The sequence below is a fragment of the Hyaena hyaena genome, unplaced genomic scaffold, assembly GCF_003009895.1.
Source record: "Hyaena hyaena isolate Hyena2069 unplaced genomic scaffold, ASM300989v1 scaffold_302, whole genome shotgun sequence".
Taxonomy (NCBI): Eukaryota; Metazoa; Chordata; class Mammalia; order Carnivora; family Hyaenidae; genus Hyaena; species Hyaena hyaena.
In genome coordinates, this window is record NW_024080936.1 from 916,960 (window position 1) to 940,052 (window position 23,093).

General features: G+C 63.3%; 2 protein-coding genes across 4 annotated transcripts; both read right to left on the minus strand.

The window, feature by feature from the left end:
* Window positions 1-395: 395 nt before the first annotated feature.
* Window positions 396-11,073, minus strand: MBD3 (methyl-CpG binding domain protein 3). Of its 3 annotated transcripts, none has more exons than XM_039248062.1 (6): window positions 11,034-11,073; window positions 5,661-5,820; window positions 4,564-4,701; window positions 3,722-3,812; window positions 3,274-3,451; window positions 396-1,884 (listed from the first exon to the last, which is right to left on the minus strand). In XM_039248062.1, the coding sequence occupies exons 1-6, from the start codon at window positions 11,045-11,047 to the stop codon at window positions 1,686-1,688; spliced, it is 780 nt and encodes a 259-aa protein (XP_039103993.1). In that variant the 5' UTR covers window positions 11,048-11,073; the 3' UTR covers window positions 396-1,685. The 3 variants fall into 3 exon arrangements, with proteins under 3 accessions (XP_039103993.1, XP_039103991.1, XP_039103992.1); XM_039248060.1 differs by lacking the exon at window positions 11,034-11,073 and adding an exon at window positions 9,236-9,875; XM_039248061.1 differs by having other exon boundaries at window positions 1,686-1,884; window positions 10,938-11,047.
* Window positions 11,074-15,792: 4,719 nt separating this feature from the next.
* LOC120242364 (cytochrome b-c1 complex subunit 10) lies at window positions 15,793-18,467 on the minus strand. Its single transcript, XM_039248091.1, has 3 exons — window positions 18,322-18,467; window positions 16,770-16,914; window positions 15,793-16,236 (listed from the first exon to the last, which is right to left on the minus strand). The coding sequence occupies exons 1-2, from the start codon at window positions 18,369-18,371 to the stop codon at window positions 16,794-16,796; spliced, it is 171 nt and encodes a 56-aa protein (XP_039104022.1). The 5' UTR covers window positions 18,372-18,467; the 3' UTR covers window positions 15,793-16,236; window positions 16,770-16,793.
* Between the last annotated feature and the right edge of the window lie 4,626 nt (window positions 18,468-23,093).

A 23,093-nucleotide genomic window follows, 5' to 3' on the forward strand; every position in this document is an offset into this window, starting at 1 on the left:
GGGTGAGGGGCACGGCCCTCGGGAGCCCGCCAGGACGCCCCCCTGCTGGGCTCCCAGCACAGACGCCCGCCCCCAACGCCTGGGACTCCTCCGGTCTGGGCAGCAGTGGGACCTGGGGGCTCGGAGGCCGTCACAGGGGCTCCTGTGCTCAGGTGCTGGCTCCTCCAGAAACCCTCAGAGACGGGCTCTGTCCCCAAAAGCGCTGGGAGCTCCTGAGACCCCGGGGGACCCCGCCTTCCCTGGGAAAAGCCACAGGGGTCCTCAGGCTCCCTGTGGTCATCCAGCCCATGACAAGGTACCGCACACACACAGCCCAGCACCGACGGCCCAGGCAGGGTCCGTCTCCCCAGGACACAAAGGCCCTGGGTCTTTGGAATTAAACGAAGACTGCAAACCACACTCACCGAGATGGCTTTATTCAACGGCTGCCCACCGACAGGGTGCCTCCCGGGCGCCCCCGCACCCAGGCCCGCACAGGGGCCAGCCCCGGACGGAGCTCCGCCTCAGCGGCTCGCGGAGGGGCCTTCCTGAGGGCCCCCGCAGCACCGGCACCACGGCCCACGCGGGGCACCCGGGGGTGGCTCTCAAGGGTTTGTGCTTTGACTGGGCCTGAACCATGCTGCGGGGGCACGTCCCCGGGCAGCGCTGGCCCCCCTCCCCCCACACCCGCCAGCGTGACAGCTGCAGGGGCGGGGCGGGCCGGGGGGGCTCCCCTCACCCAAGGCACTCAGGGCTGGAGGGGACGGGGGTTAAGGAACGCAATCTGGACGACCTGTGCCCGGAGCCCCCGGAGGCTGCCGTGCGAGGCACCGGGTGCCTGGAGATGCTGGGCCGTAAAGCACCCCTAGGATGGGAAGTTGGGAGAGCTGTGGCCCTGAGAGCCGGGCGTCACGGTCCCGGCCGCGCGGGACAGGGACGGGGAGGCACGGAGGCCGGCCCACGAATCAGCTGTGAGCATTTGCGGTCTCCGGTGGCTGAGCGTCCGACAGGGCAGGTGTGATGGAGGGTTCGTGTCCACGTGCGGCACACACACGGCCAGAGCTGGCACGTGGCCATCCGGCCTCCTGAGTCCCGGGTTTCTTGAAGGGAAACGTCTGGGTGGCACCACAGCCCCCGGCTGAGCTCCGGGCCATCGTGGCTTTGCCCGCTGGCCGGCGCGCAGGGGAGCGGTCCGCACCCCCTTCCGAACAGCTGGCGGGCTGGCCCTGGAACATCGTCTCTCACGCAGGGATCAGGGAGCAAGACTGGCCCGAAACCTGTCTCTCCAGCCCCTTGAGGACCCTCGCAGGCGGCCCGGTGGCAGCTGTCCGCGTGCGGCAGCTGTGGGACACCGCGGAGTGACGGCTCCGAGGGGGGCCTCCCGCAGGCGGGCGCGGGAGCCACTGGCACTTCGGGACCCACGCCCTCCAGAGAAGAGCAAGCGGGGTGGCCCATCGGGCAGGGGGCTGTTCTCCAGCTGTGCCCCCGGGGACCCGGGGGGGGCCCTGCCTGGGAAGGAGGGGCCGCCTTCCTCCCGGGCCAGCCGGCCACCGCGCCCGGGCCTAGTCCGCGGGTGGGGCCTCTGCAAGGACACGGAGAGGCGCCATCAGCGTCCTGGGGGAGGCGGGGGGAGGGGGGGCTGCCCTCCAGGGAGGCCGGCCCAGCCACCGCCCTGCGCAGGGCGAGGCCCTCTTCCCGCGACCGCTCTACACGGGCCCCGCCTCCTCGTCCTGCTCGGGCTCCGCCTCCTCGTCCTCCTCGTCCCCCTCGTCCCCCTCGTCGGCGCCCGGCGTGTGCAGCGCGGCGTCCCCGTCCCGGGCCAGCTCCTCCACGTGCGCCAGCATGTCGGCCATCAGCGCCTCCTCCAGCCGCTTGCGCACCTGCTGCACCAGCTCCTCCTGCTTCCTGGGGACACAGGGGCTGCGCTGGCCGGGCCGTCCCGCCTCCGGGGGACCGCGGTGAGCAGGCGCACGCGGGCGGGCCGCCTCTGGGGCCCTGTGTCCCTCACCCCAGGTGCAGGGCGACCCCTACCCGGCGAGGGGCCCGCTGGCCCAGCTCCCGGGTCCTACAGTCTCCACCCGGGGGGGGGGGGGGCTGGGACCGCCCCCCGCCCGCTGCTGCCCGTCCCAGCAGGCACCGCAGACGAGTCACCACCTGCCTCCTCCTCCTCCCGGGGTCCAGCACACATGCGCACAGTCCCCGACCCGTCGCCCGAGCGGGGCGTGCAAAGAGAAAGCAGACGAGGGTGTCCGGTCACCGCGTCCAGCCAGAGCGTCACTGGCCCCCTGGCTGGTGGCGTCTTGCAGGCGGACAATGCCAGGCGGAGAAGGGCGTTCTCGGTCTCTCGGCTTCTGTTACCAGAGCCCAGAGCGCCGCCGCCTTCCCTCCCTGCTCTGGGGGCCCGTCCCCTGCCGCTCCACACTGCCGGCCGGCAGCCCCCCTCCAGACACGACCCGGTTCGCTGCTGACCCCCACCACGAGCTTCTCCCGCCGTGGCTGTTCCTAGTTCTAAAAGCTCTGTTAGCTTTAAACCGCCGTCTGGTCTTGCAGATGGCCGTGTTCTTCCCTTCTCCCTTCGATTCCCCGGGAGCGTGCTCCTCCGCAGCCCGTGGCTCTGAGTCCTCACGTCGCGGGGCCTGGGCTTGGCCGGGTCCCGCGTCCCAGGGCAGGACTCCTGCGCACGGGCAGCCCCCGCCGTGCTTCCGGCGCCTTCTCTCTGTGGGGCCCGCAGAGCCCCGACCTCACTCTGCCTCAGCTGCGCGTTTGCCCTTCGGTTAGAGAGGACGCATGGCCGCTCGCACGTGGCCTCACCGGGACGCCCTCCCAGGCGGCTCTGGCGGACGGACGCCTGCACCCCTCGCCCCTGCAGCAGGGCGCCAGCACGGCCGGGAAGCCCTTCCGGTGCCCCCAGCCACGGCTCCAGTCTAGACCCAGCCTGGCCTTCCAGGCCCTGCGGCGTGTCTGGCCTTGCCCCTCGCCCCCTGCTCCCCTGCCTGTCGCGGCCACATCCCTGCAGCCCTTGGTGAGCACCGGAAGGGTCACATGCCCGAGACGGCGGGCCACAGAGTGAGCCTGTCCACACAGGGGAAGAGCCACTTTCTCCTCCCAAGAGCATTCCCAAACCGCAAGGATGCTTCCCATTCCCGTCCGCCTCGGGCCAGCTCTGAACGGAAGACTTGCTCTCTAACTGCACCCTCGCGGTGGCTACGTGCGCTTTGGACCCGAGAGTGTGGGCAGAGGGGCGCGGCGTGGGGACCCCCGGGCAGGGCGGGGGCTGGACGCACAGAGTGGTACCTGATGTCCTCGTCGGTCACCATGAAGGCCTTGCAGAGGGGCTGGGCCGTGTTCAGCCACACCCCGGGGTTCTTCTCCACGGCGGCCGAGAGCTGCCCGGTGATGGGCATGGTGCTCGTGTGCAGGGCGCTGGCGAGGGCCGAGAGCAGGGTCTCGTCTGTGCAGCCGGGTCCCACGCCTGCAGGGGCAGGAGGCACTCGCCACCGGGCACCGGAGGCCACGCCCCCCCGGCCTCTGCTTTGGGTCCTGAGTCCCCTGGGACAGGCGCGTGATTCCTCCGGGACAGCAGCAGAGGCTGCGCCTCGCCGTTAAGGTGTGCCAGCAAAGTCACACGCGTCCCTGCCGTTCAGGCGCCCCCAGGACAGCCGGCGCGCCGCACCCCGTCCTTCCCCTCACTCGGCCCCGCCCCGCCCCCACCCTGCGGCCGGGCTGCCTATCCCGGGGCTACCTTGCAGGCCCTTGGGGAGGTCCATGGTCTTCACGAGCTCCTCGGCAATGTCGAAGGCATTCAGGCCACTCAGCTTCTTCTCCCAGAAGAGCTGCCACCGGACACACAGACGTGAGGCCGACGGACGGCCAGCCCTGCCCCCACACCTGTCCCCACCGCAGGCAGCCGTGCCCCGGGGACGCTGACCAGGGCACATCCACATCTGCTGAGGTGGTCCCGGCATGACCTCTGACCCCACAGCAGCCAGAGCTCCCTGCTGGGGGACGAGGGTGCTGCGGCCTCTCCCTGGTCTTCCTGGGCCAGAGAAACCCCAGTCCAGGCAGTCAGACTTGCCGTCGGTGTTGGTGGTCTGTGGCTCCCAAAAGATGGCCCAACCCCAGAGGGCAAGGCCCCCTTCACCCTGAAGTTCAGAAGTCCAATGTCCAGCCAGGGCTGAGCTACAAGACCCACCAGAGGCTGGATGGATCCAAACCACCCCCCGCTGCCCGGAACCATTGCCAGGCAGGGGGGCCCAGAGCCCCTGAAGGTGGAGAAGCTCGCACCCAGACGGCACCGGGGCTCTGGGGCGATGCGCTAAGAGGCGTGGCCGGCAGCAGGAGGCAGACGACAGGTCTCTGAATGGTTACTTAGTTGGCTACAATCCAAATGCCACCAAGAGCGGTGTAGACGGTGCAGGCCGCCACGAGCGCCTCCCACGGCCCCGGCTCCTGCGCGAGACTCTCACCAGCTACATATGGGCATTTGGGAACACGCACTAGAGCTCTCATGGAACCCCTCCCCACGAAACAGAGCAAGGCTGGCACATGACGGCCCGAGGAAGGGCCGGGGTCCCGGCGGCTCACCTGGCGAGGCTGCTCCACGGCCTTCTGGGGGTCACTCTTCACCTTGTTGCTGGGGTGGTTGGTGATCTTGGTCACCGGCTGCTTGAAGATGGAGGCTGTCTGCCTGACGGGGAGGGCTGTGTTCAGGTCGGGCTTGCCCTGTGGACACACACAAGCTGGCACCACCACCCTGGGCTCCTCGGCAGGGGCCCCTCCCTGTGGGCCTTGGGGACGGGCCCCACATCTCCAACACCAGTATATCCCGCGGCATCCACAGATCTGGGGTGAGGCCAGGCCCAGGCCCTGCAGACCAGCCGTGCGCCTGCCCTGTGGCCAGGACCGAAGCCCCCCAGGACAGACATCCACCAGTGACCAATGGACACATACTGCCATCGCGCACCGGCTAAAGATGTGCTGCTCTCTGGTCCCACTGCCGGGGGACAGGTTGTGACAGACACCCAGAGACAGAGTGTAGATGGTATCATCCCTTCTGCTTTCCTGTGGCTCCAAACTGCCCTCTACAGTCAGGACTCTAACACCAGGACGAGTAAACTGAGCTGTGGAAACATCTCTCCCACCAAAAGCGTTTGTTTTTTTAACGTGTTTTTTAAATTAATTCTTTTTCAATAAACCCTGTGCCCAATGTGGGGCTCAAACTCATGACCTCAAGATCAGGACTTTTCACGTGCTTCACCAATGAGCCAGCCAGGCACCCTCCGAAAGCGGGTTTTACCAGGACGTGAGGACGATCTGGCTGTGACATCTGTCACCCCATTGATCGCCAGGGTTGATTCGGCTGATGTGGCTGGCTAGGCGGGCGTCCCCTTCCTCCCTCACCACTCCATGTGCGTCCCCCCCGAAGCTGCGCGCTCGGTCGAACAGGACGACCTTCCTTGATAGAGGACCGCTCTTCAGTCAAGTAGCTGCGCTCCCTGCGAGAGCCTCCAAACAAGCTCTCAAAAGCGGGTTTTACCAGTAAGCCCTGAGGCCTGGAGCTCACTTGACCTAGGGCTCACCTTAGCCTGGAGTTCACCTTGGTCTGGAGCTCACCTTGACCTAGGGCTCACCTTGGCCTGGAGCTCACCTTGGCCTAGAGCTCACCTTGACCTAGGGCTCACCTTGACCTGGCTGGAGGAGTCGTAGCGGACCCTCTGGCGGCTCTTGTTCATCTTGCTCATCAGCAGCTTGCCAGTCCGGAAGTCAAAGGTGCTTAGGTCCATAGAGCCCCCCAGGTACCGGGCCAGCTGGGGCTTGCTCCGGAACTTCTTCCCACTGGGGCTGCGGACAGAGAGGGGGTCAGCGGTGGGCAGGGTGTGCCGGGCCATCCCCTGCCCCCAGGGCCACCGCTCGGCCAGGGCTCCCAGCAGATGCCAATACAGCAGGGACATGGTGACTGGAGAAGGTGGGCCTAGTCCTGGGAGCCCGGCTGCTGTTCCAGAACATCCTGAAGGAGAATGAGGCCATGCTTTTGAGAAAAGAGCCCAGAATAGCAGGTGCTTGAGGGACAACCTCTAACAACAGTCTCTTTCTTGCGGGTGCCACGCTGGGAACTGGGGTATCCTGCGGGTGGGGGCTGTAAAATCTCCTGTGAAGATTCAGGGCTAGGACTCCAAACAGCTGTCCAGGTATGAGCCGTTGGGAAACTGGCAGACCAGGTGCCATAAAGCCCTGACCGTGAAGCTCTGCAACCTTGCTCTCCTTGTGGCAGGAGCCAGGGGCCAGGTTCTGTCTGGGACGGAGCCGGGGGCCACCAGCCCGTCTGGGACACGACTGATGCAGACCCACAGGGGTGCTGAGCCCAGCCGATGAGACGGTACTAGAAGGGACCAGCACAGGATCAGTAGGCATTAATAACGACAGTGCGATCACCAACTGGTGCGGCCACTTTGGACAAGTGAGGCAGCTCCTCAAACGACTGGGCAGCAACCCCACACTCGACATCCACCTGAGACCACGCAAACACACGTCCACGTAAAACTCCATCCAGTGGTATTCGGAGCAGTGGGATTCATAAAAGGCATGAAGTGCAAACAGCCTAATTATCTACTAGTGAACGGACAAACATGTGTCCACCGCGCATGCGCACGCCCCTTGGCCGTGAGCAGAAGCTAGGCGCCCCCACCCGCCGCCCCACAGACGGACCCTGAACACAGGATGCTCAGGGAGGGAACCAGACATGGGAGGCCACACCGGGTGTGAGTCCATGTGTGTGACACTTTCAGAACAGGCTCCTCCACGGACAGGAAGGGGGGCTGGTGGGTGACTGCTGATGGGGATGGGGCTTCTCTTGGGGAAATGGAACTTTTTTTTTTAATATTTATTTCTGAAAGACCGACAAAGCATGAGTGGGGGAGGGGTAGAGAGAGAGGGAGACACAGAATCTGAAGCAGGCTCCAGGGTGAGCTGTCAGCGCAGAGCCTGACGTGGGGCTCGAACTCACAGAGTGCAAGATCATGACCTGAGCTGAAGTTGGATGCTCAACTGAGCCCCCCAGGCACCCCGGGGAGATGGAATGTTTGAAAGCTGGCTGTGGTGATGGCTGCCTGACACCCCATGCTCTATGGGTGCACGTGCTAACCAGGGGAGCCGTGCAGCCTGTGGCTCACATCGCCCTCCAGCTGTCAGAAGCAGCGCTGGTGTGGTACCCGCGCACTCGGTGCCTTTCCAAGCGCGTCCCTGCTGGCGACCTGATGGGCAGTTACTCTCCAGAACAGCTCATTGGTCTGAGGTCGGCTGAGTGCTTGATTTTGTTCATCTCCCCTGAAGAAGCTCTTGGATGAGCCCTTAATTCAAGCAACTGCCCGTCTGCCCCCCACGCCCTCTTAGGGACAATGGAGGGTAGTGTGGGACCAGAAGGAACCCCCCTCCTACAACACCAGGGCCCAAGTGCGTGGCCAGCTGCACAGGCTCGACTCCCCCCAGGACCTTGCACAAGCAGGGCTGAGGCTGCAAACCGCACCATCCCCGGGGGCCTGGGCACGCGTGTGGGGACCAGGCGCCCGGCTCCCAGAGCCCCTGGCGGCCTTGGGTCCTGAGGCTCCCGGGGACTCCCCGGGAAGATTTACTTTTCCATGACGCTGTGCTGGTTGACACGAACGGGGCCTATACGCCCAGGACAGCGGGAAGGAACCTGGGTCAAATACAGCCACACAGAGGAAGAAGGGGACCCCACGAAACACTCACCAGCATTTCTTGGCCTCTAGTCACCACACACACTACAGAGCAGGAAGCAAACACAGAGCACAGAGAAGCGGCTGCATAGAACCGGTGTGTGGTGTGTGGGGCACCGGTGACTAGGGGTCTGGGACTCTCTTGCAGTGACAATGACCTAAAACTGACCGTGGAGGTGGCCGTACCTACTTGCAAAGACACTAGAAACTATTCTGTTGTGCATTTTAAATGGGTGAGCGACACGGTGTGGATCTTAGTCTCAAAAAAGCTGTTTAAGGAAGAAAAAAAAAGCAGGACAGAGTGTATTAGATCCTACAGGCGGCAGGGGGGGGGTGGGGGGGGCACGGGGGCGATGCTCCAGGCACAGGCCTCATCTTGGGTGATGGGATGTTCTGGAACTACGGAGTGGTGACGGCTACACAGCTTTGTGAATACACTGAAATCCACCGAACCGCACACTTTTAAAGGATGGACAGGGGAGAATGTGGATTATAGCTCAACTTTCCACAAAGATTCTGGAAATCTGTCGTAACAGAGAAAGATGTCCCTGATGTTTTATTGAAAAAAAAAAAAATAGAAAAAAGAAAAAAGAAAACCTAACAACCCCAGATTTAACAAAACCGCACACAGAAATAAAAGCGCGCTGACCAGGGGCTAGAGGCGTGGGGAGGGGAGCTGCAGGCTGGCCCCTGTCAAGTGGCTGGTTGTGGGGACACGAGCCGGCGCCCAGCCCGAAGCCCCAGGCCAGAGGAGATGGACGCGGGACGGAAAGACAGTGTGGCTTCTCGTCTGTAGGAAGGGCTGCTGGGAGGGTCGCAGGGCGGCCCTGACGAGAGGTGGCCTGTCGCCCATGCGCCCCTACAGCACAGCGCACATGGCTGCAGCCACAGCCGGCTGCCCGAGGCAGGGGGCCGACGTGCTGGGCACTGTCTGCTCTTCTGCAGGACCCTCTCCTCCACACCCCTCCAAGGAAAGAGCTCCGAGGGCAGGTACTAACTTCCCACAAACCCTCAGCTTCCTGCCTGGGCAGAGAGCGTCACAGAGGCTACGCGGCTGCCGCCTGATGTGCCAGCCGCCCACCTCCCTGTCTCAGCAGAGCCTGGTCTTCAAGTTGGAAGGATGGGAACAATCTGTGAGGTCACCCCACTTCTCCTGTAGGACAACCTTGCAAAGCACAACTCGCTTCCCCTCCTCTCTGGACAAGATCGAGACCCACCTGTTCCCAGGGACAAGGCTTGGACCCCAAACCAGGCCTGAATGACTCCAAGCCCTCGGGTTCTGCCTTCCCTCTGTGTTAAGAGTTAGGAAAGTCCATCCATGCGCTTGCCCGGCTGCCCAGCTGCGCCGGAGCTCCAGAAGGCAGAAAGGCCACAGACCCACGTTCCACAAAACCCCCTGGGTTCCGTATCACATCCCCCCACAAACCTCCTCCCCACTGGGAGGGAAGGGGACACCCACCTGCCTGGGGGGTCATCCAGGCCAATGACTTGGACCCCACCCTTCCTCCTCCCTTCAGACCCACCTCTGGGTGGAGTCACAGCAAGTCTGAAATCCTATCTGTCCGGTCCATTTAGGGTTTTCCCCGCTGCGGGAGCCCCAAGCCCAGGTCCAGGGCCTCAGAGTAAGGTCCCACTTGGCTGAGGCCCAAAGAGGCCCACACGCAGGTGGGGACAAGAGGCACAGCAATGTTCTCCTCACGGTGTCCTGGCCACGCTGACCTTGGCTCGGCCTCTGCGCAGCACGCCCTCTGCCCGGATAGCTCCTCCCTGTTCCACTGTCTGGGCTCAGCCCTCCCTGAGCTGCCTCAGCCTTCAGCCCGCACCCCATTACTGGTCCTCACAGACCCCTGCGCTCCCCAGCATCGGTCACCACCTGCAACCACGGGAGTAACAGGGTGCCAGCGGGTGCTGTCACCCCGGAGAGGAGGGTCTCACTCCCCGCTGCATGAACAGCCAGGACCCAGCAGGTGCCACAGACTCTGTTAAATTAACAAAGGACTAGAGCCAGAGAGACCTGCTTGGGCCTTTGTGCCTACAAGAAAAGCAGCCACGCGGGCATGCTCCGAGTTAAACCAAGCAGGCGGTTCCCGGCCTCAGACCTCCCCGCTAACCCAGCAGGACGGAGCCGCCAGGACTTGGGCTGTCCCAACAGGCGGCCAGGGAGTGACCAGGGAGCGACCAGGGAGTGACCGTGCAGACAGCGGCGGCAGGCAGTGCACGTGTCCCTGAAAGACGCTGCTTGCAGTTCCCCGAGTTCAATGCCGGAAGTTACAGGGTCCCTGCTCTTTCTGGAACCCAGAACTTGAGCTGATAGTGGACAGCCGCCATCCCCTCCCAGCTCACCTCCCTCACTCTTTCCCAGACGGGGCTCAAGCGCCGGGTGACCACCGCGGCACTGCCGCCCCTCTTGGCCTCACCCAGGGAGTTTCTGGGCCCTGGACCAGCAGCCCGACCCCCAGCACTGGCCCGCCTCCAACACGTGGCGGGCGCCCCTCTTCACTTTGTTAGGGGCCTGACCGTGCCCGCCCTGGATCCTGGAGCAAGGGGGAGACAGCCACCAAAGCTGGCTCGGAGACAGAAGCATCTTCCCCCAGCCAGAGAGAAACAAGGAGCGGGAAGGAAAACACCAGGTGGCCAACTGTCTGGGGCTGGGCTGCCAGCCGCCCACTAATTCTTTATTCCGCCGAGAACCTTCCTCGCCATCTCTCCCCGGCCAACGGCAGCCCCTCCTTCCAATCTGGGGGAGGGGAGCTCACGAAGTCTCGCGCCTCCTGTCTTTGAGACTGGAGGGGCCACGACTCACGGGAGCGGTGGTCTCGGAGAGGCGGCCCTTCAAGCCACGCAGTCGCGGGGCCCCGGCCACCCCGGGAAGGGCCCCGGAACCCCAGAGCGCCCCGCCGATTCAAGGGAGAGCCCAGCCCCCACCCCCGCCTCCCAGCGGCGTCTGGCCCGCGCCGGGCGCCCCTCGCCCCGCCAGCGGGCCTGCGGCGGCCGCGGGAACAAAGGCCACCGCCCGCCCGGCGCCGACCCGCGCCCCACGAGGCCGCGGCAGGGGGGCACGCACGCGCACTGGACCGGGGCCGCCGCGCGCCGGCACGCACGCACGCACGCACGCACGACGCACGCGCGGGCCCAGGCCGCAGCCCGGGTCGAGGCGCCCAGGCCGCCGCAGAGGCCGCTGGGAGGCGCCCGTTGGGGCCCTGCCCGGCCGGCACGTTCATTCACCTATAGTAAAAGACATCCCTGTGGCCGGCCGACAGCCCCGACCTTCTGGGCACTTCTTCCCTCTCCCAGCCCTGCGGGAGCGCCGGGCACTCCCACCTCTTCCGCTCCATCGCGCCCGCTCCTCGGCCCGCCGCCGCCGCCGCCGCCGCCGCCGCCGCCCGGACCCCCGCTCGCCGCCGCCGCCTCAGCTGCCTCCGCTGCCGCCGCCGCCGCCACTTGCCGCGGCTGTTCCGGCCCGCGGGCCCCCGCCCTCCGCCCCCAGCCGGGCACGCGCCGGCTTTGCCGCCCTCTCGGCCCCCTCCCCGCGCTCGCCAGCCCCCGCTCGGGGGGCCCGCTCCGCCCACCCGCCCGCGCGGGGCCCCGTGCTGCGCAGGCGCCGCGCGGGGCCCTCCCCGCGGCCGCCGGCCCCGCCCCGCGGCGGCGGCCCCAATCAGCGCGCGACCAGGGGTGGGGCTGGCGGCGGCGCGCGCTCCGCCCGCCCCGCCCCGCGCCTGCGCCCTGGGCCCCGCCAGCGGCCCGCGGCGGGACCGCCCGGTGGCCGCGCGCCGCCCGCGCCTGGCTGCGGCCTCCCGTGCCGTGCCCCCAGGTCCCCGCTCGAGTCCCAGGCTAGCCGCCCCGTGCCGGGCTCCCGCCCGTCCCAGCCCCCCCGGCCTCCCAGCCTTCGGGCCCTGCCCGTGACCACCGCCCTCCACGCCCCAAATCCGCCCCAACGCTTTTCCAACGTCTCCGAACCGAGAAGTCAGCCCCAGTCTCCCGGCTCCACGTTAGTTCGGCGGCCTCTGTCCCTGGGGTCCGCGGCCTGCCTGCGGAGTCTCTCTTCTCCCCTTTTGACCCCTCCCCCTCCCCTTGGCCGCCAGGGAGACCCGGTGGGTGACCCCGCTCAGCCCCTCCTGCGCCGGGCGGGTGTTGAGTGGACGAGCGGACGGAGCTGTGGCCGGTGCCGGGAGAAGGCTGGGCCTCCCGACGGGCCTGTCCCGGCGTCCCGCCCCTGCGTGAGAGGAGCGGGGCGGGGGCGGGATCCGCCCGGGACGGCGGAGGGTCGGTGTCTTCACCGCCCTGGAGCCCTGTGATCACGCTCGGGTCGGAGGTAGGTGGCGGGCGAGCAGCCCCAGACCACCGCGTGGAGGGAAGGAGTAACTCGTTTACTTAATGTTTTGAGGTTAAGTGCAGCTTTTTATTTATGTACTTTGGAGAGAGAGAGAGAGAGAGGCAGAGGATGAGCAGCAGAGAAGAGAAAGGCACAGAATCCGAAGCAGCTCCAGGCTCCGAGCTGTCAGCACAGAGCCCGATGCGGGGCTTGAACTCACGAATGGTGAGATCATGACCTGAGCCGAAGTCGGACGCTCGACTGACTGAGCCACTCGGGCGCCCCAAGTGCAGCTTCTCACAGTTTCTTACGTTTCCTCCCCATCTGTGGTCTCACAGGTAACGGGCAGAGCGGTCAGACGGGCACCCTGAGCGGTCACCCTGCAAAGCTGGTTTGGGTACTGGCTCCTGTCTGGAGAATTCAGGCCAGAACCCAGGACTTACGGACCCCGACCTTTGTGAAAGGCAATACTCCAAGCTACCGCGGCTCTTTTTTAAGCTTGCACGATTTTATTTAAGTTAGAAACCGTAGCTACAAAGGTCCGCGTGGTTATTGCAGTCAGTGAACCCATGTGAAGGTACATAAAAGATAAAGTATGAACGTTGCTGTGTTAGGGGCCCCCAGGACGGCTCCAGGTTCTGTGCGCTGGTTTCGAGGTGCGCACCCAGCAGTGGCGCTGCTGGGTCACATGATAAGTTGGGGTTAAGTCCTAGACCTGTGAAGCTGGTGTCCACACCACCTGCCCCGGTTCAGTGTCTGCCAGGGGTACAGCCGGTTTTTGCCACGTCCTTGCTACCCTAATTTTCTGGGGTTTGATAGTACAGCATTGATGGATGTGTAGTGTGGGGTGGTAAGATTTGACTTTAAGAACCACCATCGAGGGGCATTGGCTGGCCCAGTCGGTGGGGCTTATGACTCTAGATCTCAGGGTTGGGAGTTCAAGCCCTACACTGGGTGTGGAGGCTACTTAAAAAACAAAACAAAAAAGCCAACATCACAGTCCAGAAACACAGTCAAAATTGCTCCCTAGGTAGCCCTCCCCCCCCCTTCTCCTCGGGGCATCGAGCCTGCCCGCCCTTGCTTGCTTCTCAGGGAATCTGACAGCTTCAGGCCCAGGCTGCCTCCAGAGCAGGGACAGGGTGCCTGGAGCATCATGGGGCCCAAGCCCCTGGGACCGTCTTGAGGGGCTGGTCCAGGGCCTGTCTGAGCAGCCACGGAGCAGAGATGAGAGGCTGGGAGCCCTGGGAAGGGGGATGGGGCAGTTGTGCACGCCTCCCCCCACCCCTTGCTGGAAACTTGCTCTTTGCAAATGAGCCCCAAGCAGACGCCCCCCTCCCGTCTACACAAGGTAAGAAACCAACAGGACCAGGTGACCTGTGAGGAGCCTTTAGCGACGGTCAGTGCCGGGTCCCCCCTCAGTGCTGTGGACACTGGGCTGGGCGACCGGGGGGCCGCCCTGTCACCACGGAGGGCTGAACAGCTTCTGTCACACCACTCAATGGATGCCAGGACTCTGGTCTTGAGGCCCCAGATGTCCCTGACCTGCAGTCCTGGGCTGGCTGCGGGGAGGGAGGGAGCCTGGTGCCCAGTGGGCACGGCACGAGCGCCACAGGCCTCAAGCGTCTGGAGCCCGGGCCTTCAGTGCAGGATTGTAACAGCTTCAAGTGAACGCAAAATCCACGATAAACAAAATGTCAATTTTACTTTTAAGTGATTCCTACCCCCACGTGGGGCTCAGACTCAAGACCCTGAGATCCAGAGTCATGAGCTCTACCAGCTGCGCCAGCCAGGCGCCTCCAAGATGTCAGATTTTTGTTATTTATTTATTCTTTCAAAAGCCCAATTTTGAAATAAAGGATTCAATGGCGTGCTGAGTCATTTTGGAACCCAAGACGAAAGGAAAGAGTTGTGAGCCTTTATACATGTTTTTACGTTGTTTTTAATGGTTAAACTCCCCCCCGCCCAGTGGCTGGAGCAGCATCAACATACTGAAAAGCTGTGGGCACCTGGCAGTTCCTGGTTCCAGCTCAGGTCATGAGCTTGCAGTTTGTGAGCGTGAGCCCCGCATAGGGCTCTGCGGTGATGGGGAGGGGCCAGCTTGGGATTTTCTCTCTCTGCCCCTCCCTGCTTGCTCTCTAAGTCAAAATAGATTGTTTTAAAAAAAAAAGTTGTATTTTGGGGCGCCTGGGTGGCTTAGTCGGTTAAGCGTCCGACTTTCGCTTAGGTCATGATCTAAAGGTTAGTGAGTTCGAGCCACGAGTCGGGCTCTATGCTGACTGCCAGCTCAGAGCCTGGAACCTGTTTCAGAATCTGTGACTCCCTCTCTCTCTGACCCTCCCCTGCTCACGCTGTCTCTCTCTCTCTCCTAGAAATAAATAAAAACATTAAAAAAAAAAAAGTTGTATTTTAAAAAATATATGTATTATTTTTGAGAACGAGCAAGCACATGCAAGCAGGGGAGGGGCAGGGAGGGAGGGAGACAGACAGAGGATCGCTGGCAGCAGAGAGTGTGACGTGGGGCTGTAATTCATGAACCTGAGCCAAAGTCAGACGCTCAACCCACTGAGCCATCCAGGGGCTCCTGAAAAGTTGTATTAAAACTCACAGTGGTTTGTTTAAATATTGTATTTATAGAAGAACCTTTAGAATTTTGCTTTTTTGGCTTTCGTGGAAGCAAACTCAGCTATATTTTCATTAAAATCATTAAAGATTACAAAGCCACATTAAATTATGGGAACAGGGGCACAAGCTTCCTTCTGCCTCAGGCCATGCTACGATTCAGCACAGCCCTGGCGCTGGGACCGTCCAGTCCCTGTGTGAGTTGGGAATTGTTAAAGAAGCAAAAGCAAAAAAACTTAACTCATTTATCTCAGCTGTTCATTAAAAGTATTTGAGTGACACCGCTACGCAACTGTCGTCATCATAGCAAACGACAGGACCGATTAACGGACCAGTCGGTACCGGGCTGCCGTTTCAGTCTGCAGCGGCATGGCCCCAGGACACGTGCCGTGGGTGAAAACGGACGTGCAGGAAGGGGTCCCACCAATGCCCGCGCTGGTGTGTGTGCAGAGCAGGTGCCCGAGCCCTCCACCGCCGCAGTAGAGCTGCAGCCCGGCCGGTCCCCGGTGCCGAGGCGGGGACGGGCCCTGAGGATGCGCCGCCGCAGAGAGAGGCCAGAGGGTGGGGCCCTGTCCAGCTAGAATTTGTGTTCTAAGAGACTTGCTGTCCCTCCTTCCCTGCGCAGGTGCACTGGCCGCTGCCTGCAACTCGGGAAGCAGGAACTTACTAGAAACAAAGCCCACCAAGACCCTTGATCTCAACTTCCAGCCCCCAGAACGGAGGACGTTCATCCTGTGGTCTGAGGCACCCAGTTGGGTGTTTCGTTACGGAAGACTAACACAACAGCTGCGTTCACAAATACGTGTGTGTGGGCACCCTGTTTCTAGAATTTTCAAGAACCGGGAAGCGGCAGGAGGGAGAGAGCTGGGTGCCCCAGGTCCTTGCATACCTGCTCATTTTTGTGCCCTTCCTGTGATGGGTTAAGACGTCTGCAAGGTCAGAGCTGGGCACGTGCTCTGACAGATGCGGACAAGGTGGTGCCAGAGTTCTGAGGAAAGACCTGCGGCGCCCACCCGCAGAGATGGAGGGTGGCAGCAAGAGGGGACCCAGCCCCCTGGGTCCAGCCTTTGGACACCTTAACCGCATCCTCCTGAGCGGTCTGGGGCCAGGACCACCCGGCCAACTTACTCCTAACCTCTCACCCACAGAAACCGGGAGGTAAGAGACGGCTGCATTTTACACCAAGTGGTGGGGAAATTTCTCAAAGCGGCGGGAGGTACGCCGTACAAGGATTACCCGTTAATCATCGCAAGTGATCAGTTTCTGCTAGCCATGGAGAAATTCCTAGATTTGCAAAATTTCGGCACTGGAAGGACCCCCGGGGTGACTCGGGCCACCAGGGCTGCAGTGAAGGTTACCAAGTCACTAGCATGAGCACGTCCAGGTGGGGCGGGTTTCAGAGCACGGTTTAATGCTGTGTGCATTCAAACACGAAAGCTACTCCCGGAAAGGCGGAGTCCTAAGTCACGCTGCGGGTCTCCCGAGGTCCATCCTGAGGCCCTGGGCGGCTCCAGGAAGCGCGCGAGCGGACAGGGACGGGGGCCGCGCCGACAGACGCCTGCCGGGGAGCAGGGCAGGGTGAGCTCCCGGCTCCTGCAAGAGAGGAGGCACGGCATGGTGAGGGGGACAGCCGGGCCCCAAAATCAAATCTGGTGACGCCGCGGAGCTGCGGCCCGGCCCGGCTGCAGGACAGGACGTAGGAGGCGCTCCAGACTGTCTGTGGGCACCGGCAGGCCACGTGGGGACAGGTGACAGGCCAACGGAAAAGTCCCAGCAGCTCGAGGGAGGCCGCAGCTGCAGGGCAGCTCCTGCTTGTCCCGTCTGGGACGCGCAGCACCGGCCCGTCACACCAGCGCTGGGCGGGCCAGGGCGGCAGGCGAGGTGTGGGAGGCACCGGCAGCCTGCGGGGGGAGGGCACACGGGGCACTGCCCATCCCCAGTCCCACGGCCAGGGGTGCTGACGGGCAGGAGGCGCGTGGAGAGCCCACCCCAGAACTCACCTCTCAGGCAGGTTTCTCCAGGGCTAAGGGTGCAGGTGAGCCTCCCAGGCCTGGCCCCCTCGCTCTGGGGGCACAGACAAGTGCGGGCATCACAGGGCTGCCCTGCTGACGGCTGCCAAAACTCACCCCAGGGATCCAACGAGGGTCGGTTTAATCATCTTTCTTGAACTTGCCGTTGATATAGGGCACCCAGTCCAGAATTAGCCGCCAGTCGGTGGCCCACACCAGCCCCACGGTGCCCACGGCGCCCCACATGCCTGCCGTGGGAAGCCTGCCGGAGGACAGCAGGGGTCAGGGATCTCCCTCCCAGCTGTGTTTTGTGGTCTCTCCCCCATCCTCAGCTTCCAGTGAATGCCCGCCACACCCCCAGCCCCTGCTGTGCGTGGACTCATCCCTCCACAGCTCCGCGGGGCGGGCACAAAGCAGAAGTCGTGGGGGGGGGGGGACTTCACTGCCATCTGCTTTCACACTGGGATCGCCTTAAGGTTTTTTGGGGAATTTGCTTAAAAAAATGTAAACCCCAAGCTCATAACCTCCTGTAACAATAGCTAATGTCTGTGTGCAGCCACCAGCTCTGAGGTTTACAGTTGACCCACGACAGCCATGGGACTAAAGGGAGTATCAGGGTCTTGGTCCCTTACAGATGGGGAGCACACAGCACAGGAAGAGCGGGTCACCACCCCAAGGACACACAGCCACATGGTGCAGATCCAGGGCACCGCGCTGAGTCTAGCTCTGACCCACCATGGCCGCTTCTCACTCTGTCCTGTGATTGGGGAGAGTCCACAGTGGCTTCCACAGTCCCCCTGGCGTTCGTGCCTGCTGTACTCATCCCTCGGAGCGTGGGCAGGACCCAGCGTCCGGTGTGTAATGAACGAAGTGCGCAGGGGGGACCGTATGAGCACAAGCTCCCCGGCTTACTCCTGTTCTCTTTGGGGGAAGCCAGCGGCCACCCGAGCCGCCCTGCAGAGGAGCCCACGTGGCACAGAACTGAAGGCGTCCCGCCAGCAATCACACATTCGAGCTCGGGAAGAGCCCCCCCCCCCCCCGCCCCAGCAGAGTCTTTGGCTGGGACTGCAGCCTCTGGAGACTGTGTGGCGGCCCCAGCCCAGGTGTGCCCGCATCCCGGACCCACGCAGACGGGGGCGTGATACATGCCGGTCGTTCTACGTTGCCCGCTTCGCGGAGACACTAGCTACGCAGCACGGGGACTATCCCAGGTCCGCCCACACCTGGCCCGGCCGTGGTCAGCCTCGTGCCCGGGGCGGCGGAGGGTGAGGGTGCCTCCGCCTCCACAGAGGATGAACCCCCGCCCCCCCCCCCAGTGAGGCCCCGAGCGCGGCCCACGACCCCCCACCTGGCGCCCCGGCGGGCTCACGGGTCACTGCTGATGTGGGGACAGGCTCTGGGCCTAGAGGGACCCTTTCCTGCCGCCGCCCCGCGGCCGCGAGGCTCAGCGGTGTCCCAGGAGCCTTCCCCCTAGGGAGTGTGCATCGCCTGCCGTCTCCCCGGGGTGCCGCGGGGGCCCGAGCCGGGGGTGACGGACAGAGGCCCGGCGGCCGTGCGCGCCCAGGCGGAGGTGAGGGGGCGCCGCTCGCCGCTCTGCGCCTGTCCGGTTGGGACCCGGCTTCAGAAGGCGTCCCGGTTGGAGGCGGCGGGGCCCGGGGCACATGCTCACCAGTTTCTGGCCAGCTCGCGGTAGCGCGGGCCCAGGAACCTGCTCAGCATCGCGACGCCGTCCGCGGCTCAGGGTGACCCCGGCTGCCGCCCGGCCGTCTGCGCAAGCGCGGTCGCCGCCGCGCGCAGGCGTACAGGAAGGCTCCACCCCGGGCGAACCGACCGCGCCACGCCAGGCGCCCGCGGTTGCTGCGCGCGCGGACCCGGAAGACATTTGCAGGCACTTCCGGGGGGCGTCAGGAGTGGTTACAGACGCGGCAGAGCCGGGAGGAGGATGCGGTCTGCGCCGGCGGTCCGAGTGGCCCCCAGCGGCGCCGCCTCTGGTGACTTCTGGTCGGCGATTCTGTGTCTCTGCTGCCTGCCAGAACTTCATTCGCAATTAAGGAGACGGGCCCTGCGGGGAAGGGGACTTGCCCGGGGTCGTACGGCGGGGCGGGGGGGGTGCCGCTTGAAGTCAGCCCTGGAGCGGTGGGCGGGAAGGAGGCCACATGGCCGCGCCTCCGCAGCGTCAGTGCGCGCACCGGAGCTGCCTGTGGCTCGGAGGCCAGGGGAGCGGCTTCTCGCACGTCGACCTCGCCCTGGCGGCGGAAGGCGGCTCGGTTCCTGGAGCCGCAGCGTCCGTTCTGTGCGCGGACGGCGCGCCAGGGCCGGTGGGTCCCCCGGGCCCGCCCGGCCGGCCACTGCCTCTGCGGCCCCGGCCCCGCATGCGGGAGGCCTGGCCCTGGCCGCGGACTGTGGGTGGGTCCGGCAGTGACGTGTAGGGACCACGGTCGGGGCTCCGGAGGTGCGCATCGTCCCTGGACTGCACGTTGTTTCTCGTCCCTACAGTTGCTCTGGGGTCTTGAGCCTGGGATCGCAGGGGAGTCGTCTGTAGGTGGGAACTCACACCGGATGCAGAGGCCGTCACGAAGGTTGTAGAGAGAGAGGGACCGTAACGCTGCTGAAGAAGTGAGTAGAGACGGGCACGGAAGCCAGAGGGCTGCAGGTCCTGGATCCAGCAGTTCCTGAAGCCTTGGCTCATGGCTGCTTCTGCTTAATGTACTTAGCTCGCAAGGCAGCAGTCTTTCTTTCAAGTGATAGAAACCAGTTTAAGAGAAAAGGAAGTTTTACGGCATGTTGCATGGCTTCAGGCATGGCGAGACCCAGGACGAGGCAACACCGTCAGAATCTCTTCCCCAGGCCTCAGCCCTTTCCTCCGCTGTCCCCGCTGTCTGGTGGGCCCTCCCTGAGCAGGCGCAGTGGAAACCGGGCTAACGTTCCCGCCGCCGGAGGAGGACGGCTCCGCTTCCTCAGTAACTGCAGGAAACGTTCCGAGACTGTTCTCGCGGCGGAGGCGGACACTCCTCCGAGGACAGGGGCTGAGCCGGGGGAGGGGAGCCCCCGGAAGGGAACAGCCAGGCTTCCGGTGGCCGAAGGGCTGGCGGGCCTCCGCGTCGCAGTCCTGCGTGGCCCTTGGGGGAAACTGAACTCCTTTTCTCGTTTTTATTGCTGTGACCTTAGGTCACATTTTAAAGCGAATGATTTGAGCGGCACTCAGTGCGTTCGGAAAGTTGTGCAACCGCCCCCTCTGGTTGCAGAAAAACTTCGTCACGTCCAGAAGTCGCTCCATCCCGTCCCCATCAGCCGTCACCCCCACCCCTCCCCCAGCCCCCTCCCGCCCGTGGAGGAGCCTGTTCCGGACGCGTCACGCACGTGGACTCACACCCGCGCGGCCTCCGGTGTCTGATTCCCTCCCTGAGCGTCGTGTGTTCGGCTCCGTCCGCGGGGCGGCGGGTGTGAGCGCCTCGCTCCCGCTGGCGGCCGAGGGGCGTGCGCGTGCGCGGTGGACACACCTGAGGGACGTGCGCGTGCGCGGTGGACGCACCTCAGGGGCGTGCGCGTGCGCGATGGACACGGTCATCTGTGGGCGTGCGCGGTGAGCGCCGTGTTTATCCGTTGCCCTCTTGGTGGATGTTTTCATTTAAAATCTCACAGCGTATTGATGGATACTTGACATATAAGAATGCACGTCCTGAACACGTACAACGTGGTATTGGGTCTGTGTGCGCATGAAGCACTGTGGCGGTCAAGGTGCCCACCCCCTCTCTCTCCCAGCCCCACCCTTCTGTCAGTTCATCTGCATTTTCTAGACTTTTCCATGCAGTGTGTTCTCCGCGGCGCCCGGCTTCTCCCGTGCGGCACGGTGACTTCTGAGCCCTCCGGCTCGCCGGGTCCGTCACCGGCGCGCTCCTACCCGAGCCCTGTTCCGCGGAGGGGCGGACCTGTTTACCGGGGCACCTGGGTTGTTCCCAGGTTGGGGCAGTTGCGGATGTGGCCGATGGACGCTCACGGGCCTCTGCGTGGACATCTGGGGCTCCCAGGGGAGGCCCTGACCTAGAACATGACCGTAGCGCCAGGGGCACAACGGCCAGATCTCGCTGAAGCAGCCGCCCTGTGGACGCTCCTGCCCGCGACGCGTGAGCCCCTGCTGGATTTGGGTGTTCGGCCGCTTGAAAGCGGACACCTACGATTTTGCTGTGGTCACACTGGGTAGCTCGAGACGACAGGGTTTCCGTGGCGGTGTCGCGGGGCTGTCTCCCTCTGCCTCTTACAGCCCTGGGGGGTGCAGGCGCCCCTGGCTCGTGGCTTTTTTTTTTTTTTTTAATTTTTAATATTTTGACAGAGACAGAGCATGAGTGGAGGAGAGGCAGAGAGAGAAGGAGACACAGAATCCAAAACAGGCTTCAGGCTCTGAGTTGTCAGCAACAGAGCCTGACGTGGGGCTCGAACCCACCAGCCCTGAGATCATGACCTGAGCTGAAGCCAGACGTTTAACTGACGGAGCCACTCAGGTGTCCCTCATGGTTTCTCTTTTATGGGGATGCTGGTCATTGGTTGGAGGCCCATCCTGTCCTGAGAGAGTGCATCCCAGGATCCTTCATTACATCTGCAAAAGCCCTTTTTCCAGACAAGGCCCCCATCTCAGGTTCTGGGGATTGGACGTGGGCACACTTAGAGCCGCACACTGTGCCACGCTGTGGTGCCGGGTGTGTGTGTGTGTGTGTGTGCGCGCGCGCTTGTCTGGCTCCAAGGACAGCCAGTGGGGAGTCTGGCACGTGCTCTTCTGCCCTGGGCGGGATGGGGGCATGGTTCTTGTCAGGCCCAGCCCTGGTACCGCCGCCTGAGAGCCAGAAGGGCCCAGGGCTGCCTGGGGGGAATCGAAGGCGAGCGACCAGTACACAGTGACCTGCACTGCTAAGCTTCGGGCACATCCGTGGCACCGAGTCTCCTGCGCCCGCTCCGTGCCTCTGCAGTTCCCTCCAGTGGGCCGAGGAGATGCTCGTCCCGAACTGTCCACAGAGCTGATCCTGGGATAGCGAGCGAGGTGATGCCTCACTGAACACTGCAGCACCTTTACGATCTTTTTGTAATGTTTATTTTTGAGAGACAGAGACAGACATGGAGCGCAAGCAGGGGAAGGGCAGAGAGAGGGAGACGCCGAATCCAAAGCAGCTCCAGGCTCCGAGGTGTCACCACAGAGCCTGACGTGGGGCTGAACTCACAGATGGTATCATGACCTGAGACAAAGTCTGATGCTCAACCGACTGAGCTCCCCAGGCACCCCCTTTTTGGTACAACTCACACCATCCAACTTATACAATGTCATAATCTAGTGGCTTTGGTGTATTACATTGTTTTAAAACAGAATAGGTGGCATATCAGGGAGTGGCTTTGGCCCGTGAGCCGGTCCCATGCCCAGAGCCCCAGGAGCCCTCGACACTGGTGCAGGCTCCCCGCGCAACCTGCGCTTTGGTTCTCAAACGAGGCATCATCCTGAGCACCTTTCCCATCACTCTGGGGCTTTCCTTACAAAGGGGAATTTGGATGCAGCACATGTGGAGCTAGGCCACCAGAAGACGGAGCGGGGCAGCCACAAGCCGAGGGCTGTCCCCAGAGGCCGAACGAGGCAGAGGGCAGACGGCCCCGCAGCACCATGTCCTGGGGCTTCGGCTTCCAGAACCAGAGAGAATAAATTCCTGTGGCTTTAGGTCACATCCGTGTGCCTGGGAATCTGTCACAGCTGCCCCCAGAGGCTCGCACACCCAGGGCCACAGCCTCCGCCCGGGCCCCCAGCCATGGGACGGCCTCAGCCACTGGGACCCTCCCCTGCTGGTCCGTAAGCGCAGCAGCTGAGCGGGCCTCGGGCAGCCAGGACTGTCCTCAGCTGTCATTTATTGCTACAGCGCCTTTACGTGGGACGATCGTTTAAAAAAAAACCCCAAAGAACGCAGCCAGCTGTGTTGACACTTGCATAAAATTACTTTTCTTAGGGGCGCCTGGGTGGCTCAGGCGGCTAAGTGTCCGACTTTGGCTCAAGTCATGATCTCACGGTTTGTGGGTTCGAGCCCCACGTTGGGATCTGTGCTGACAGCTCAGAGCCTGGAGCCTACTATCTATTCTGTATGTGTGTGTCTCTCTCTCTCTCTCTGACCCTCTTCTGCTCATGCTACCTCTCTGTCTCTCAGAAATAAACATTAAAAAAATTACTTTTCTTAAAATTTTTTTTTGAAAACCAGTTACCTCGAGGCACTGAGCACACTCCCTGAGGACCGTGGGCGCCCCTCCGCCAAGGCTACTGCACGTAGTACAAAGTCCAGTAGTGGGGGGGGGGGCTCTTGGCCCCACCTGTGAAACCAGAAGCAGAGTAGGAGGGGAACTCTGAGGCAGGTTCCCCAAAAGACACGAGAGACCCACACAGGCCAGGGACTCAGCAGAGTCCGAGAGTCCACGGCT